At 40.9% G+C, this 20037-nt stretch overlaps 1 protein-coding gene across 1 annotated transcript in view; it reads right to left on the bottom strand.

Annotated features, from left to right (window-relative positions):
* The window catches only part of GLIS1 (GLIS family zinc finger 1), a 109047-nt gene extending 98701 nt beyond the window's left edge, over positions 1 to 10346 (bottom strand). The window contains exons 1-2 of the mRNA XM_010132065.1: positions 10195 to 10346; positions 2888 to 3989 (exon numbers count right to left, since the gene is read on the bottom strand). Coding sequence (XP_010130367.1) covers positions 2888 to 3989; positions 10195 to 10346 — 1254 coding nt within the window. The remainder of the gene's footprint in view (positions 1 to 2887; positions 3990 to 10194) is intronic.
* Positions 10347 to 20037: the final 9691 nt, after the last annotated feature.

Here is a 20037-nt window from a genome sequence, read left to right as displayed (position 1 = left end):
GCTGGACTGAAGGAAGCTTACCTCATGAAAGTATTGTGGAAACTGCTGTTGGAAAGATAATAAAAGGATTAACTGCAGTTTTAGTGAACCATTTACTTTTCAATCAAAATGTCTCATGTATTTCCTGTTCTCAAGTAGCCTGAATTCCAAAATTCCTTTGTCTATTACAGTACATAGTAGCAAAGCCTGTCATAAGAAATTAATAATTTTACACGGAAATGTACTTTCATGTACAAGGGCGGGGTGCTCCTTGCCATTAGCTTCTCCCAAGCAGTTCAATACCTAGTCAGTCAGTAATCTTACGGAGAGGAACAAAATCAAGGGCTTAAAAAGGAAGTACAATGGGTAATTGTGAACAGCGACAGAAAATCTCCACTACAAATACCAAGAGATGTAAAGTTACTTTAACAGAGCTACAGCAAAACCGAAACAAAATCTCAAGACCTCTACAGACGGAGAATGAATCGCCTTTTTAATTTGCAGGAATAACAGCACAATTCTTACCACATCAAAAGAAAAGCCATCATTTAAAATGACATGACATCACTGCATAATAAAACACTGTGCAGCAGCCCTTGTGTAAAGTGGAATGGAATTTGCTGGGCAAATAATACCCACTCGATATTAATAACTTCAAGGAGCTGTGTTGCAGCTTTGGATCTTGTCCCTGCTAGATCAAGGTCTTTCCCGGGTAGAAAACTGAATTTGTAAAGAAGACGTGTTTTTGATGTGCTCACTTGGATCCAGTTTTTCTCCACGCAGCTTTCCAGGCTGTCACATTTAATATACAGATACCTCTGCTGACAGCGGAAGGCTCTTGTTCTGGGAATAGGAGGGTTAACTGCAAGTGCAGTGTAAAGCTCCTAATTCTGATTGGGCCATTCCACGTACAGGAACAACTACAATATCTGCTCAAACAAAATAGATCTTTATGTATGTACATGCCCAGGCTATACACATGTGCCATGAAGGCTGGCGGCAACATCAGATGTGAAGGCTTTTCCAGCCTACTGACAATATTAAAACTGGAGCTGTTCTTTAATGCAGACGAACATAACTGAAAGTAGGAAGTGTTTTGCATTTGCTAAGATATTACATGATTTAACACCTCTGGTTTATCCAGTTTCCTGTAGGAACGGGAATGTAACATTAGAAATCTGCTATACAACACCTGTCAAACATGCATTTTGCAAAGAAAGGCAAAAGATCCCTCACCCACGGGAGTCTACTAAATCTTTAAGCATCATAGTAAAATTAATCAGGGATTCACATTTTAAGTATTTCTTTTAAAAAGTGTGAGATAAAAGTGGGAAGACGTCTGATCTCATTCCAGATGATAAACACACTGAAAACAAAAAGTAGACTGAAATAAAATTGATAAGCATGCTTTCACAGCTTACTTGCTTATACTTTTGTTTATGAAGAAGCAACTAACTTGCATTGTCCTTTGATGATTTATGACCAAATAGGACCTATGCACAGGAAGTTAAATTCCTTTTTGTACTTTTACAAATTGTGATCGGGCTATTTCTGGAAATGAGCAAGTCAGTTCTTTCTCACAAAAGTAAAAGAAACAGGTAAGTCTTGGAGCATTTTGATTTCACCTGGACAACATGATGGTGCTCCCTAAATATCTGCATTGTTTCCACTACTATTTTAGGGCATAGCCACTGAACAGTGCAGATGTTAAGATCAGGTTAACTGCTTACAGGGAAATTTTTCTCCATAAAACATTTTGAATACTATTTTTTTCCTTCTCCTTTCTATAACAATCGCAGACCAGCGAGCTTTCTTCTTGAACAGATGAAAGAGAGTAAGCTTTTTATATAAACATCCTTTCCAATTCCTCCATAGAAAGGTACATTTTACCACGGAAAAGTTTGGTTTGCTCTAACTTCCTTACAAGCATTCTCCATTATATCACTCTCTGATAGAAACAATAAAGCAAACATATAGTCAAAAATTCTGCCTATCAAGAACCCCAACCTGCTGCCATAACCACTGCCTTATCTGTGTGTGTGCATGTGCACACATGCACACGCGTGCGCATGTGGGTGTTATTTACAAATAAGACCTTCCAAATGTCACGGCCCAGTTTGGACGCCTGTGTCAAACTTGTTTTGCTTCATCTGTTCCAGTCAGAGTCTTATATCATTGTTGTTGCAAACATGTGGAAAGCTTAATGGAAGTCATTAACTTTTATTTTAGTTTGGCCATATTGTCATCATGGTGGGCAGATGCAGAGAGGGTGCTATTCCCAAGATCCTCTTTTTGGAACACTGATGTTGTTTACATCTTCTTGATCAGAAGCGAACAATGGTTTTTACTTATTTTTAAAGCTTTGTTTTGCAAATTAAAAAAACCCCTAACAACCTTTGAAAATGTAATTAAAGATACTCCTTTTATTCTTTTAACTGTTTAAAATCCCTAACAAGTTTCTTATTCTTTCCTAAACCAGTACTTGAAACTTCTGCACTCACAACTCTATGGCTTCTTGTTCAGCTGAAGGAATGAAAAGAATTTCATTAAATGTGTTTTATGTTTCTTGATTAAAAATGTCACCCCAGGCTCAGTGACTTTGTTTCACGTTAAATGACTGCTGCATGCTTTGATCATCACTTTATTAATGCTTTAACGAGTATTAAAAAAAAATAAAGCACTGTATTAAAAGTTAAGCTCTCATATAAGGAAACTGAATCCCTTTTCCAAGACCTACAGTATTTCTTACTCAAACATTTCCTTCTAGATCAGGTTTTTCTCAGTTCCCCATTAGCCTGCTGCAGACTTAAGTTACAAGAAAGCAATTACATTGCAATATGACTGAAGAGAGAGCGAGAAGAGAGCAGAGCAGTATGTTTCTATTCAAACAAATACACTCCAGACTTACCATGCACTTGTTTGGTTTTTCTCCAGAATGAACCCTCATATGAATCAGCAGTTTGTAACGAGCATTGAAGGGTTTATACCGGCGGACACAGCCTGCCCAAAAGCATGTGAAGTCCTCTCCTTTCCGCTGGTCAATGTGAGTCTTTTCTATGTGTCTGACGAGTTCATCTTGTTGGTCGTAAGTGGCACTGCAGTCGATCCACTGACAGACCTGTTTGCCATTGCTGAGGTCCTGTTCATCCCCGTCACTGGGCTGAAGGGACTTCGGAGACATAGAGGCATGTAAGTGAGGCAGCGTCCCTTGAGTCTGGCTTAGTTGCTGGTGTAGATGGTAAGGGGGAGGCAGCCCCTGATGATGTCGAAAAAGATCAGCAGTGGAGGAATAATCATCGGCTGGTTCTTGTTTTAAGAAACTCACCTTCTGGGTGCTGTGTGAGGTGTTTGGATGAGGCATGCTAGTACCATTCATCATAAGGCCGAGGCTTCCATTCTCCTCGACTTGCTGCATTTGTATCTGCTCACAGTCACCTCTGTCACATTCAGTGGAAATAGGTACAAGACATGCTGGAGGGGAGGGAACAGTGCCAGGGTTTCCAGGCTGAGAGCAAGACTGGGGCCGAGAGGATTTTTGAGCGTTGTGATGACTGATCTCCACAGGATGAGAGGAAATACCAGCTGAATTAGTTCGCAGTCCATTCACACAGGTGACCAGTGACGTCTGTGATGTGCGGATAATAGCTGTAATATCAATTCCTTCAGCTGAAGACGGCACAACAGAGATGCATCTCTTCTTCAGGTTGCTTGTTTGCAGCCTGGCCGAGTGCTGAGGGGTGCCAAGTGACAAAGGACCCAGGGACGAGCTATGTTCATTATTAAACAAGTAGGATGAAAGTGAATTTGTAAAGCTATTACTCATTAGGTCTATTTCGGAATGCAGACTACTGGAAGCTCTCAGCTCCATCTCCTCCGTAATCCTCCTGTGTGTGGAAGCCTCAGACAGAACTTTATAATCACTCGGGCATTCTTGTTTAATGTGCTGAGCGGGGTGACTTCCATTCAGGCATGGAGCAGCAGAATCTACTGAGTCTTGAAACCTGGGTGACCTGTAACACAGTGTTCATTAACTAACTACCACAGGATTTATGATTTTTGTACAAGACACAACACTTGTTAAGCCCTGAGGAATGGAAGCGCTTGCTCTCTGCTGAATGTTGCCTAACGTGGCAGTTACACCAAAAAAATCTGCAATGCTTCCTCTGCAACCCTTATTAAGGCAGCATCATTTTACACAGGATTAATTTTACACACTGGATTACACACAGAACAATCTTCCCTCCACTGCTGGGGCAGTTCATCCATCACTATCTAGGTTTTCAATGCATAATACAAAACAATAGCTGAGAATGAAGTTTGAGAGCTTTAGGCATTTCTGAATTATTCAAATATCGTCATTTTCCTCAGAGCACACTGGGAAAATGCCTTGGTGTTCTTGTTCACACGAATCAAAAAAGGCTACGTGGGCTTTGCTTACCTGTCAGAGAGAAGCTTTCCTTTGCTGAATTAAAAAAGGAGCACAATCAGTGGGGGGAAAAAGGAATACAAAGAAAGAATGGCTTGCTTGCAACCAGTGGTCCAGATTTGGTAAGAGTTTGACTATTTATTTCTAAAAGGTCTATGAAAGATAGCTCAGGAAAATTCACAACTGGTAAATTTAAACTGGCAGTCTGTGTATTCCCATTTCCATTTCTCTTGTTAAAGGCTACATGGGTCTGCAAAGCAAAAGAGAATTGTTCTGCAGAAGTGATTTTTAATCTTTTTTGATGCGTGCTGAATCCACCCACTCAGGAAGCAGAACCTGAGGAACAGTACATGGACATTTCAGAAAAACACTGCATTTAGGAAGTAGTTCCCCCCAACATTTTCTTCCAAGCAGTTAGCAATTGGTTTATGCCTTAAAATAAAACTTTTTATCTCAGCTATAAACATTTACTATGTGCTTTTTCTTAGGACCAGCAGGTGTTCCTTACGTATCCCCAAAGCAGGAGAGGGTTTAACCTATGGCTTCATCATGCAGCGATGTGCCAGACCAAGAAGAGGAAACAGAACACCTGTGTGCAGGAAAGCTGTACCTGAACTAACAAGCCCTCCAGAGAGGTGCTCCATGGCTCTTACACTGACATGGTCCACTTAAATGAATGGGTTTTTTTGATGCCAGAATGACAAAAGCTGAAGGAAACCTGCCTGTTTGGCAACTTGTGTGTAAGACAAACCTGACATATTTTAAAGCATGAAAAACATGCATAAGGTATTCTGGACATATACACACATTAAACTGCAATGCTGCTGAATAAACTGCATTTATTTTACAATTTAGATAATGTTATCACTATTATTTCCATTAATCCACCACTAGCATCAAGACAGGAAGCTGGGATGACTTCTAACACTTCCTTGGTAACAGCTCTCAAAGAACTACCAATTAGAAAAAACAAAGCAATAACAAAAAGCTTCAAAAACCACTTCCTTCCCATGAAATCAAGGTAGCCAAAAAAATGACACCTGCCTAAGGCACACAACTGTCAACACTGCACTCACTAGTGACGGGTTTCTAAGCTCCAACAGTTTGCAGTCAGTAGGGCTTGATATAAAAAACCCTTTCAGGGTCATGACAGAAGTGAAATTCCCCACCATTCATTGCTACAGAACAATCAGATCTTGCATTTACCACCAGAAGTTTAAAAAGATTATGTTTAAAAATTTTAGAGGTTTCCATAATCCATTAGTTATAATTTCTCCCTTTAGGTTTCCACAGTTGGTCTCAGGGTAAACTTAAAGCACCTGGTCCTGCAGATGGTAAACTTAAAAAAAAAATATAAAATAAAGTAACAAACCAAACAGTATTCATATGTTTTTTTTAACATTTAAGAACCATATGTCTGTAAAATATGTGGCATAAACATACGTAGAAACCTTTTACTGCTCTTATTCAGGAAAACCTGCCCTGCTTGCCTATAGCTTCACTGCTCAGTAAAACATGTGCTGTTTTACACTCATTCTGAGAAAGGTTTTACAGCATGCCACGCCAGGCACAATATTTCCTATTAGTTTCTTCTGTACAAGAACTCTTCTAAATAATTCAGTTTGTATCAGTTCAGTGGTCCCAAAGCCTCAGGCTAAAGTAAACACAACACATTTCTTACATCATCTAAAGCTCACCGAAGCCTTACATTTCAGCCTGTGATTATTGGTGTTGTATTATTAAGCCTTACGTAAAGCTCCCATCTTGTCAGAAATCCACGTGAGGAGTTCAAGCTGGAGTGGGTACAGAGTACTTGCACGAGGGATACAAACATCCCTGTCCTGAGAAACATTAGGCTCCCAAAACTCCCAGCAACATCAACCTGCACTTGCAGCACAAGATCCTACTCGGAGTCAGGACTGTATTGCTGTGATCCTGTAGCGCAGAATGCAAAGCACGCACCACAAAAAGGGGAGTTTTGAACCAAAAGGCAAGCTGGAACACCTTATTTCAAAAGATAGATGAATAGATGAAGGCACTGAATTCATGCTTTCTGTTGCCACAGCCGTGTCTTATCCATGCTCTGTCTACATGATGATAAGCACAAGCTGCTTGTGCAGATCAGAAGCAAGTCTTTTCTGGGAGCTCTAGTTTCTTCTGTAGCACCATATATTTAAATACATTATATAGCCTGTGTTAGTTAACTCTGCTGGGAGAAGCCGGCATTCTTTCAATTTCCTGATGTTTGAGTGCTGGGGTACTTAAGGTTGCACTAATGCAAACTTTCTGTACTCCTGACATGATCTTGCCATCACTGTTCCTGAGAAAGCCCTTCTCATTCCTCCCAGTCCTGGGGGGAGAAGGGGCAACGAAGCAAAACTGGTGTGAGAGAGACAAGGTGTCTGGCAATCAGCTTGCTGGGTGACCCCTCTTATACTCATATTTGCTCCTGTAATGGCATCTTACTGTTACAGCCAGGGATCAGGTTCCAGGGCTGGTACACACAGAAAGTGCTGGCCATAAGGATTTCATAATCTCTGCACTGCAGTGAAATACAAACGCATACAGAACAAACAGGATAGCAGGGCAGCGTGGAGAGTGCTCTGTGGACACGTGGATCAGCATGAGCAGCACTGGAGGGCTTCCAGATGAGCAATTCTGGAAGGGAGTGGGGTCAGCAGGAGAATATACCTCACAAACCTCTCTTCATAGAAAGCATCCATGCACAAGGGACAGACAGTCTGAGGCAACAGAATTGCCGCTTAAGCACATGAAAGCTGAGTGCAGGGCCTTCAGAGTGACAGGAGCCTCTCAGAGGATACTAAGGCAGCGTTCCCAGAGTCTCCCTTCCATGGTAATTGGAGCCAGAGTACAAGGCAAGGAGCACCATGCCAGAAGTACTCCAGCTCCCAATGGCCCTCAAAGGAAGAGATGGCTGTATCTGAATCTCCAGATTATTTACAAAACAAATGTGCCTTCAACTGCCACTGTAAATGTGCAATCAGTGATAACTGACTGTTAAGAAGGTGGAGGGGATTGTTCTGCTGCACATCCAGGGACCCTTTGCAACATTATCTGACTGCTCTTCCCCAGATTTTATATGCCGAGCACTGAGCACAGTGTGGACGCGTTTGCCATGTCTGATAGCAGATTATTTGACAAAAGGCCAACATCAGCTGTGTGCTGACTCCAGTTGTGGTAAGGATGGTATTAGGACTTTTCCAGTCCCATGCACACTGCGTTCACAGATAGCATGTAGCAGCAATTATGTTGCACAACTTAAAAGTTATTAACTGAGTAGGGAAAACGGACCAAGAAGAGGGATTGTCATTCTTGGACTAAGGCAGTCATCCCTCGAATGTTTCTGAGAGGAAAGTGATTCAGGGAGAAGCTGAAGTGGATAACAAGTTTCAGTACACTGAGGGGAAAAAAGGGCAAAGCCAATCATAACCCCAAATTCTGAGGGAGATTTTGGATTGCTAGGGTAGGTGCTCTCCAGTTTGTTTGGGTTTTCCTTGGACATTGCTTACCAAGAAATGAAGAGTGGTTCAAAACTCAACCCAGAGAGGTTGACTGAATCTCCTTTTATTTCTGTTCTGGTCACTAGAGCTGGACAGACCACCCAAACAGAGTTTGCCCTCACTTCTCTGTGCGTTCTCACTTATCTCTCACTTATCTGTCCGTTCCAGCCCTATTTCTCTCATGTATTTTGATTCTTATGTAATGAAGGCTGAAATCTGAGGAGTTACAGACCACCCTTGGCTTCCATTGACTTCACTGGAACCTGATGGGCATTCACTCCCATTTCAGTTACCTTCTCTTGTTTCCAGATCTTCACGGAAAGACCATGTTTTCTGTTACCTGCTTGTCAAGAACCTTTAGCTTCACAAACATGACAAACAGAAATCGTCCCAGCTGCTATCCACCTTGTCTCACATGCCAAGATTTTGGCTCTGTATGATTTGTCTCATGAGTGCCGCAGTGATAAAATTAGACACTGTGTTTATGAGGTCCAGAGAGCAGAGCTGGGCACTGGCTTTACGTTGTGAATCCCACGCATACAGAAGTAGCATTAGCCAGGAGAACATACAAGCAGAGCATGACCAGTGGGACACACAAACAACCCGTGAAGGAATGGAAGGGTCCTTCAAGATATTCTCCAAACATTTCCAAACTGTTGCTTAGAAGCATGGGAGCCTCAAGGCTTTAGACCATGCTACAAAGCAAAGGGGAAGGAATCAGGCCTGTCACCTGCTATTTTCTCATGTTATACAGCAGACAATCCTTTATGTTCTGGGAATCCTCTTCCAAAAAGGAGCTGGAAGGGGTTCCTATTTCAGAGGGTGGGTACTGTGATGCCCCGTATGCAGACATCTGTCATTTCCTCATTACAGAGTTTACAAAAAGGTTCAAAAAGATCTAAGCAGAGTGCTCTCTTCCTCCTTTTGTTTGCTCCTGCCCTAATTATCTTTGTTTCATAATTATCTTCACTGACAGAATAAAAAAAGGTTGAAAACTGTCAGTCCCACACTGAGCCATAAAGAAGCTAGGAGGGAGCAGACTCACATCCAGCTGCAATGGCATCTACAAATCTTCATAGCAATAGCACAATATTTTGTTATGTGCCATGGATATTATTTGTCCTTTTCAAACAAACAAACAAACAAACAAAAAGCTCTTTCCACTTGCTTGCCATATTGCTGTGCCTCCTCCTCCTGAGAACACAGATGTTCTTACTCCACCAGTAAATGGAAAAGGAGAAACAAGACATAAATATGTACAATAAAATCAAAACATTAGGATTTCCAAGAGCAAGCTATATGCCCTTTTTCCTCTTGCTGTGATGATGGAAATTCTGGCTTGATAATTCCATGCACAGAATGCCAATTATTTCAAGTATCTAAGATAAAGTCTGCGACTTTTTTTAGGTTTTTCTTTTCTACAGCTCTTCAAAAAGGTCAAGATTATTCCATATTACATCCCCTGCCAAAAAGCAGAGTAATTAGAATAGATGGACAGATTTTAATTTGTAGCAGGATTCTATTCACAATGGATGTCTGTTTAGGGTACTTGTTTAAAATCTGGTAATGTTAAATTTGTAACAACAACAAAAAAATAATGGAGCTCTGTGTTTTCATATAATTAATTTATAGCAAATGTTTAAATAGAGATTCTGTTCATAGCATATCCAACTACAGTGAATATATCAAAACCAGAGACCAAATTTTCACATTAAGGCCTTAAAAGCAAATACCAAGGATGTGGCTGTATGGGAACATTGAAAATACTTCATTAAAGGAAATGCTGTAGAAATAAAAGTGGCATTGGCTTCCTGTAGGTTTGATGGTGGCATGCCAAATTGCCACATGGGAGACATTGATTTGGGAGCAAGTATCATCCCTGCCTTCCAGGCTGCAATTTGGAAACAACACGGCATTGGGGTGGAGGTACAGAGGAGAGAAGTCTGACCCTACTTAAGCCCCTAGCAAAACCCTCATTGACTTCTGAGCATGCTGGAAGAGTGCCCACAGAGAAGGGGGCTGTGGCTGCATAGACAGCGACTCCTCTTGGCACTGCCTTGGACAGTTGTTTGTGCACACATGCGTGACCCTGCAGTATGAACCTCCAAACGAGCAGTGCAGTTAAATCAGCATCCAAAGGCCTTCCAAACAAAGCAAAAGCCAAAAATACTCTTCCAAATGTAGCACCCACGGATGCTACTGGGAAATAGTTCCAACAGAGAAGCACTCCAGAGGAGCAAAGTGCATCAACCGATAAAACAGTGATACCTTATATCCGAGTGTGCCAAGTTCAGCTGCCCAACGTGAAGCAGTCTCTCACAGGACAGGGGGTGGTCTCGCATAAGAGAGTTTCCTGTGTGGATGAACAGACCTTGTCTGCAGACAGGAACTGAGCTACTTGTCATCTCCATGTCCATCATGTTCTTCTTCTCAGAGATCAAATTACAGTGATTGTAGCCACCGTTCACTATAATAAATAAATAAATAAACAAACAAACAAATAAATAAATAAATGCATCATAAGCCTTTGACTAGAACCCTCTACACTAACTACTACTTTGTACACTCATTTGGGATCTTCTTGCAAAACTCTTACAAATGACATGGCAGTGGAAATGGAAGGTTTCACAAGGAAGAAAAAAATTAATTACAAAGGCATTTGGATGTGTGAACTATCAGTGGTTTCTTTTTCTTTATAAGTTTTGTGCCTATATCACACTTCATAATCTAACTCAAAAAACCCTGATAGATTCCTTTCTTCCTGTATATTTTTACCGTGGAGTCTTGCCTGTGATAGATTTCATAGAAGAACTTTTCAGAGACCCTTTATTTTCAGAGAGTAAGAGTTACTCTCTGAAAACAGCAACATAATGTCAAGCTTTTCTTTGCAGTCAATTATGTCTGTGATTATGACTTTAGATAGGCACATTTCTACTCTACTGTCAGGTCAACAATGTGAAAAAAATGTAACTAATTTTGTTTCGATGTACAGATTTAACTGTATTTTCCAAGTAAGCTACTATTATAAATGCTAATAATAATATATTCTGCTCTGCTGAATATTACATTTTACCAGACTAGAGCTTTAGCAATATTCTCCAGATAATCTAGCTAAAAAGAGAGGACAAAGGGGGAACTGAGAATTTAGATTGCGTCGGTCAAATGCTAGCAATTCCATTTAACTTAAAGCATATTACTTGGGTTCTTTACTCCTAGTGAACTAGTCAAATACTCACATAATATCTAAAGTATAAAAGTACTAAAAGCGTAAATTAAGGTATAAAGTATAGAAGTACTATCTGTATAAAAGTATTTGTAAGATACTTAGCCTTCAGAGGCTAGTGAAAAAAGTCACAATAGCCATTTACCATCATTGTCACTATAGTATACGAATCATGCCTTTAAAATAATAGATCTGCCTCTAATCTGTTGGGGTTTTTTTCATGGAGACAAAATGTAATGGTGTCAGATACTAATGAAAAGCATATTTCTCTATTCTCAATATTCTCATTTTATAGAGTCCAGAAAGTAACTCCTTCACCATTGTACCCAGCACAAGGTGTTGGGTACTACAGAGCTGGACTGCATCGTGGTTAGTCTGTTCTCTACTGAGGCACTGGGTGTTGCATCCTGGAGAAGAAAACAAATTCTATGGGTAAAGGAACAGAAAAGATAAAGCCTGTGCTCAGTTTCATGCAAATCACAGATTCTCACAAGCATCAAGATTCGTCCTTTACTGTGGTGTTACAAGGCACGATTCATCTCATCATAGTTTTGCTGTCTCTGAGTTTTACCCAGACAATGCCTACGTCATTCAGCCATCCTGAAATGGGTGTCTAAGATGGGCCCAGGCAACTCCAGGACATGCTTGACTATAGAAGGTTTCTAAGCTTACACCGAGTACCTGACTTTCAGACAGGTGAATATATGCATGAAATTAATCCCTCTGAGTACCCACAGGACTTCTACATATCATCACGGATAACCTGCTTTACACTGCTCTTTGGTCTGGTCCTTCTTCTACTGAAACTCCCATTGGACCGGCCACTGACAGCACAAATTCTACCATTTCAACACCATAGGTTGTGGTATTATTCAGAATAGGTATATATTGATAGAGAATCATAGAATAGTATGGAACTGGTCTTTCTGCATCCTTCTTCCTAAGACCCCTTTACATATTGAAAGGCCAAAGGAGGTCTCCCTGGAGCTTTCTCTTCTCCAGGCTGAACAACCCCAACACTCTCTGCCTTTCTTCATAGGAGAGGTGTTCCAGCCCTCTGATTATTTTCATAGTTCTAACAGGTCCAAGTGCTTCTTGTACTGGAGGTCCCAGAGCTGGACACAGCACTCCAGGTGGGGTCTCACCAGAGCAGAGTAGAGGAGGCAAATCGTCTCCCTTGAACACACTTAATCTGGCGCAGCCCAGGACATGGTTGGCCTTCTGAGCTGCAGGAGCATGTTGCCGGCTCTTGCCCAGCTTTTCATCCACCAGTACCCCCAAGTCCTTCTCCACAGGGCTGTTCTCAATCAATTCATCACTCAATCTGTGCTGAGTTTTACAACTGTATTATATAGATATAACAACACATAATTAAGCAGATATCACAGTATCTTGTTAATGATACTTTCATGATATAAGGGTAAGTAAAATTGTACTCATGAAGTTCTACAGTCACTGCAGTTTTATTACATCGTTTATGAAGTTCCAACCAGAGATTTGTTTACTGTAGTCAGTCACTGCTCCAGCACAGCTCCTCAGACCTAAGGTACCCTTAACATACCTGAAGCCCCACTTCCTTTTATGGACAGCTGCTAATTCTACAGCAAACGAAAGGCAAGTGAGAGAGCTTGAGCTGCCATGGTCCCCTGTAATTACAGTCAATGAATGCTCTGAAAGCAATGAGAATAGCATTCAGGCTTTTGGTGAGTATAAATGAGAAGAAACAGGTGACTAGGGAAAGCAGAAAAGTCTCTGGTAACTGGAGAATTTGTAAAAGGGATCACAGCACAAAAGTCCATTCTCCTCCACTGGCTGGGCTCCACAGCCTCCCCATCATGCTTCACAGCACCATTGTTACAGGGAAGACCATGGCAGATGAAGACATAGTCCAGGCAAGCATCCAGATCCAGAGAAGAGTGGGTACATGTGACACCCAAATTACAAGTCTCACGAGACATTATTGTTGCATTTCCAGAATAGAATTCCCTGTTTGCAGTGAAAAGTTTTCAGTGTTTGGCTGATATATTACATTTCTTGACCATTTATTATTTGATTTGTATTTTTTTGGTAAGTCAGAATCTTTAAAATTGGAAAAACAATACCAGATTTTCCCCACCAAGCTCCATCACAATACCAAGGCATGTGATAAGATTTACAAAGTACAGGCCAGCATTATTTTATAGAATCACAGAATCATTTGGTTGGAAAAAACCTTAAAGATTTTATATAAACAAAAAGCCCACAAAAGATTTTTAGGAATGCTACATGAGATTTTAAAGAGAAACCAATTTGTTTTTAAACTATACAAAACAGGTCATTAGCCTTCTTCATAGTATTTCATATGTATGTTCCAGCCATTTCAGATTTCTATTCAGAGACTCAAATTCACAGACACTCTGCAACTGATCTGAATGACTCTGAAGAGACTAAGAAGCTGTACAGAAATGTAGCATCTTTTGGCCTGTGCAGGGCAGTCAGTTGGTTTTGGTGGGTTCAGACATAGGCATTTCAGGAGATCGCTTTGGATGTCTTTCAGCTTATCGTGGGTGTTTGTCACCATTAACTCTGACATAAATTATGATCATATCCTCTGGAGTCCACAGCTCCATCAGGCTTTATTCCGTTCCTATTCTGGCTTTATCCCACTTCAGGGGATTTATTATCTCACTTCAGGGGTATTATCTACCTTAGCAAGACTGAATAATCAGACTGGTGGATGTTAATTTGCATACATGAATCACATTTAAAGGGTATCTAAATACACTGTTGAACACTGCTAAAATAACCTCTATGCACTTTTAAAGGCCAGCCCCCCCAAAGAAATCCATCACACCTACAATATTCAGTTCACGGCTCCTCATTTTTTCCATCAGCAATGTTACCTGGAATATATTCAAGATGCATCTTCCCTCCAAAATATTGTGGATTCTTTTAAAATGTTCTGGATTTATATTAGTCCTGTCATAAAAACATTTTCTTCCTTTCTTTCCCCAGATGATACAAGTCTGAAATTCATTTGGGCTTTCTAAATATGCATTTTTTCTATTTTACCATGTTCTCAAAACATAGAAACTTGAAGCTTCCACTCAAAAGTTTGGTAATACCAACCGTAGCACACATGGATACCTATTTGGGTGAAGATGGAGATTTCCTAGAATAACATGAACATTATCCCTGCACTGTCAAAAATTATCTTCTCTTGCAGCTGTCAAATCAGAAAACACATTTTCTCTCTGCAAAGGAACAGAATGCTTAGGCTAAATCCATTAAATTACATGTTTCAGCCAATCCACCACACATCTGCTTTCGCCAAGTACCTCATGGATTTAACAAGAGCTAGAAGTTTCTTTCACAAGAGTGCCTTGAGTGAAGTCGCACTTGCATCAAAGCCCTCTGAAATGTGCCTGCCACATGGGAGTTGGAAAAATGACGGACAAGGAACACCACCAGTGGCTCACTTGGGTGTCTTCCCCCATAGCAACTAAAAGAAGAACTGAGAGATTGTGTCTGGACACAGACAACCCGAGTCTATGTTCAACTGCTCAAGCACATGCGAAAGCGAATTCATCGCCTCTGAAAAAATGGGGAAAAAAGTCTGTTTTACACCTCTGTAACTGAGAACAGAATATGGCCCTTTGAGAACTGGGTTAATATTGTTTTATACAATATTAATATCACTGGCTGGCATACACAAGATTTAAGCGTTTTCCAGGCCTGGAACTAGATCTCTTCTTTCACTGGTATCGGGGGGCCTTTAACCTACATTCTGGAACTTACCAATAACAGATGAAAAGAGCACATACTCCCTGCCTTACACCTGAGGGTTCACCCTGCTTTCAGCTGAACCACAGCTATTTCATAAATCCATACAAAAAACTAATCCTTATTTACAAAGAGTAAATCTAATGAAAGCAGAATGATTTCCAGAAGGATCTCAGGGAAGTGGAATCCATCAAGGTAACTGTTGTCTTTCTCTTTCTGTCCTGCAGTTTTGATTTATATCTTTACATTTAAATGCTCGCAAAGGGAACGGAAGAGGTTCATACAGTAGTGTGCAAAGGCTGCAATCAGGCAATTCCTTCCATATGAGTAATCAAGCTAGTTCAATTTTGGATATCTTGCTTCTTTCATTCTGGGGTAAATGACTTTGGGGGAGTTTTTTCTTGATTTATGCCAGATTAAGTCATGTGATACCCTCCAGGACTCCCGTTCTTGGCAGGCCCCGGCTGCCCCGTGCCCGGGTCTGTGATGTCCGGAGGTAGAGCAGCGACTCTTTCATGGGCACCCCCTTGCCGTGGAGAAGGAGCTTGCATGTCCTTGTGAGGTTGAGAGCTGTGCTGGTGGTGGCATGTGCCTCCGGTGGGGTCTCCCAAGCCAGACGGATCTCAACTGAAGGGTCAGACAAGTGTATCCACAGGCAGGATGGGCTCAATAGCCTTCGGGCAACCATCCTGGGAGAAGGACAACTCTGACTCCAAACCCGGGCAGATGGAGCTTGTTTAGCCTTGTAAGGCATCCGTCATCTAAGAGAAGGACACTCTAACCAAACCTATGACCCGAGGACTTCGCTGTCACCATCCAAGCTCGCTAGGCCCTGGCAGATGAACCTCAGGTGTAAAGGGTGGAGCCAGTTCCGCGCACGCTGCGCCTCACCTAAAAAATCCACCGCGCAGGCCCGGAGGGTGCACTCATTGCCTGCAGTGAGCGTGGGAAAAGCCCTTCCCAGATCTTCCTTCACAAAGCCAAGCCATGATGATGATGATGAAGTCATGTGAGAATTGGTCCCATTGACTGTGATGGGTCTACACACCTGAGGAAGGACCAACTGTTCACGCATCTGTAGAATCTGGCTTAAGTTTCTTGCTAAGAGTAAATTATCCTAGAGGGAAACAGAGCACCTCCTCAGGGAAACCTGTCTGCGTAACAATGAGATCAACATTTAAAACTACCCTACTAAAGGGCAATAGGTCTCTTTCTTCCCCGGGGAACATCTTGTTTACCACTCAGAAAGGCTTTGCTCTTACTGATAAAATTAGCTATTAAGGCTGTAGATAGATAAGAGGAAGAACTTACCAAAAGGGTAGTTACTCCACAATAAACACATGCTGCAGTGCTTTGGAGTTTACCTAATTAAGGCCAATGAACAAATAGCTGCAACGATGTATAATTGAAATGACTCACACTCGAAATGGAGATAGATTTGAAATACTTGCCTAACATACTTAAGATATCCCCAGAGCTTTGTGGGTTTTGCGGAGAAGACCAAACTAGGTCATTTGCTTTTTTTCTTACTGCTTCATGCTCTTTAATTACTTCTTTTTTTAAAAAAAAAAATTGCCATTCTTGGTTTTGTTTGGATGCGATGTCCAAAATTTACCACGACAACACTGAGAAATGGAACGCTGTTACTGGCAGCCAGATGAGTCACGTGAGACGAGTGAAAGACCAAACAGTACCAGATTTTCTCAAACAAGTGAAAATCATGCTGGAAGAGGCCATCAAAGCCCTCCACTGAGAGAAAATTATTAACTCAAAAGGTGCCAACACAGAAAACCATGTATCATAGGGGAGGTACTGAAGCCATACTCAACAACCCATCCCACAGAACCAGCACTGAATAATCTCCACTACTGTAGGGCTGGAGTGACTGCAACAACCCCTACACAGTCAGCAATTTAAGAGCATCAAGAGAGACGCACAGCACTATGCTGACTGCTTGAAGGCTCCAATGAATGAACTGAGCACTTCAAAACAGAATTTTCAAAATGATTCATGACCATACAGCACTTTAGTCATTTTCAACAAGAACAACAAAATCAACACTTTCCCAAAGGTTTTCAAGCCTGTTTTACCATTCTCTGAATGTGAATGGGGGGGCTTGTCTTAATCCCACACACCAAGCCTGAGGGACAGAACAACTGCATAAAGGTCAGAAAATAGCTGTTCTTACACCTCCTACAAGGCAAGTCCAACTGCGTGATCATGGAGACAGTGTCCTACGCCTTGTGAAAAAATGTGGTTCCTCTTTCAGTTTCACTGAACCACTATTAGAAGCGATATGAGTTTGGGTCTAATTTTTTCTATTATGGACACAGCTCAAGAGAAGGAAAAACATGTTCGAAGCAGCCTGGTGTGATTAGCCATGTATGACATTACAGCCTTAAGCAGACCTTCCCCAAATGCAGTATTGTTATTTTCACTTTGATCTTCATGCTCATGACAAGATATCCTAAACATGGACTTCCACATCTTGGTCTGGAGACCCAAAACAGGGAAGGCTGAGATCTTTTACTGACATCTCTGCAGTTATTTGTGCAGTCTGGTACACACCAAACCCCTAGGCATTTGGGCTTCTCACCACTTGAAAGAGAAAAGTTCTGCACTTTAAAGACACCTTTGCAATAATTTCTAGTTCCATGCAAGACTTCCAATCACACCTGACTATGAAAGATTACCTTTTTGTAATCACACAAACACGATGTGGTCCTAGATTGTCTGACATGACTTGTTACGTAGGTAAATGTATATTCTCACAAAGCTTTGAAAGCTATTGTTTTATTACAGCAAAGTTTTGCCCTGTGTATTTTTGCAAGTTCTCTCTGTTTTGATTTAATCTCTGTATGATATCAATACTGGGCTCAACTAATTGAGTAGAATATTCTACTCAATTCCTGGAGTAGAAGGAGGCAAGAAACCCCTTAGAGCTGAATAGCCCCAGAGCAGCGTGTTAAGGTGCAGAATTCCTTCCTTGTTCCATGAATTATCTGAGTTTTCTGCGATGCACAGGTAGCAAATGCAGAATCTGAACACGGTCCTGAGGAAACTACATAGAGAGCGACAATCAAACAAAGTCGGTGTAACATGGAGGAGTTACTAAAAATGTTCCAGTATAGTTGTGCAGTTCTTTAAGCCTTCTGGGCAGCCCATGGGGTCAAGCATATTGACTTTCAACGCAATCACTTATCACACACAGCTCCTTTAGATCATTTAGACCAGCAAAGGCAAGCAACAACTCTTTCTTCAAGGCATCAAGAGAAGAGATCTCTGAGTCTCTTTTGTTGCTGTTTGTCCTCACTCAAGGACTGAAGTGGTTAACAGTAGCTGAATTTTCACCATTTCTGTGGCATGCAAAAGCTCGTATCTCAAAGATGAACAAAGCAGCTCACACCGCATTCCCTGGAGCTCTGTATCAGTTACAATCTGTTCACATCTTAAGACCTGTTTCATACAGCTGGTAGAGACTTCACTTCTCCTTTTTGTAATGCTTGTACTCTATCTTAATAAAAACACAGTGAGTGAGAGCCAAAAGATTCTTTATTACAGAGCAGACCGTGTTGTACAGTGAGAGCCAGGCAAAGAATCAAACTGTCGTACACTGGTGTATCAGAACAGAGGTGACAGACCCTCTACCTATTGGAAAATAGACAGAAGTGACAGGAATCTATACAAGATTAGGGTTAAAACCAGCAGCATTCAGTAAGTTTAGAATAAAAAAAGAAGGAACTCTTTCCAAGTTTTTTTGAACCATCCTATAATAGAAATACTTATTTTTTTACTTTCACATTGATGTATGAGTGAAGACAGAAGGGCTAAGAAAACCCTTGTAAACTAAAACAACCCAGCTAGTGAAATAAATTGTGGAATATCAATCTTAAAAACTTGTGAAAGATAAATATAACCCATGTGTGTCTTTCTAGTAGATTCTGGACCCTAAGTGTTGGCTACATCTATATTTGTTATTTCATGTTCAATTTATTTTTAAAACAAGTTATTTGGATTGCATTTTATTTCTGTTCTGTGGAACTTCTTTTTGCAGACTACACATGGTATTTTTAAAGAATGAATGAGTAGGGTTGGTATTACTGAATAAAGAAGCGTGGTTAATTTTATATCAGACTGACTGGAAACAATTTGAAAATATTTCAGTAGTTTAGAGATCTGTAACCTTTTCACCTTTGAGCATATGGATAGATACGGCTCCTGTATCTGACTTTTTCTTGATATTTTAAAGATAATCTGGGAGTCCAACAAACAAGTGAAGAACACGGTAACAATACCTTACATCTTTCATGGCTAAAATGGCTTTCAATGTTCTGTAGTTTAGATTTCCAGCAGAGACCTTCATAGCACTTTCTGAAGATAGTGAGCATGGCTGAGATTCAGGAAAACACACACTATGTGCTCAGGTTCCAGAGACTTCACAGCCTTAGTGGATGTTCTGAGACAGGCTCTAGATGTGTAAGATTATAACCATTTTAGGCAACAGGGAACTGATTGTCAGAGAAGTAAACGTCTACTATCACAAGGAGTCTTTCACTGCACTCTAGTTTGGAACGCAGCATTCTTGGCATCCTATTTGGATCTCAGACCTCTAAATTATGCCTCTAAACAGAGCTGAGAGCAGACTGAAAATGACCATTGCCCTCTTTCGTGGCAATCAGGACAAAACCTTCTGCAGCCTGATAAAACATGTGTCTTGTCATTACATTCATAGTTGTAGTCTCCTCGGCTTGGAATCACCTTTAGCCTGTTGCCAGGCAATATGAAAAATATTGTTCTCAGCACATCTGGCCTTTTTTGTGGTCAGTTAAACTTCCTCACAGCTTGGATTTTAGTAACAGGGGGAAAAGACATTAAACGAAATGTTTTAGGATAATATTAAGCTCAACAAACATTATTTTAATTAAAAGGAAATCCTAAAACTCTCCTAATGGGCACCTGGAGAATACAAGCTCAATGTAATTAAATGTGATGTATTTTTCTTTTTTAAGAAGACTGTGTTTGGAATAGGTTTAATTCTCAGGACTTATGATAGGTAGGATGTATAGTTATGATTCTCCTTGTCCTGTCAAACATAGGAGAACAGAGGAGCCTCTGCCACCTTGTGA

This window comes from Buceros rhinoceros, unplaced genomic scaffold (genome assembly GCF_000710305.1).
Source record: "Buceros rhinoceros silvestris isolate BGI_N320 unplaced genomic scaffold, ASM71030v1 scaffold8482, whole genome shotgun sequence".
Taxonomy (NCBI): Eukaryota; Metazoa; Chordata; class Aves; order Bucerotiformes; family Bucerotidae; genus Buceros; species Buceros rhinoceros.
This window is presented reverse-complemented; position numbering and strand designations above follow the sequence as displayed.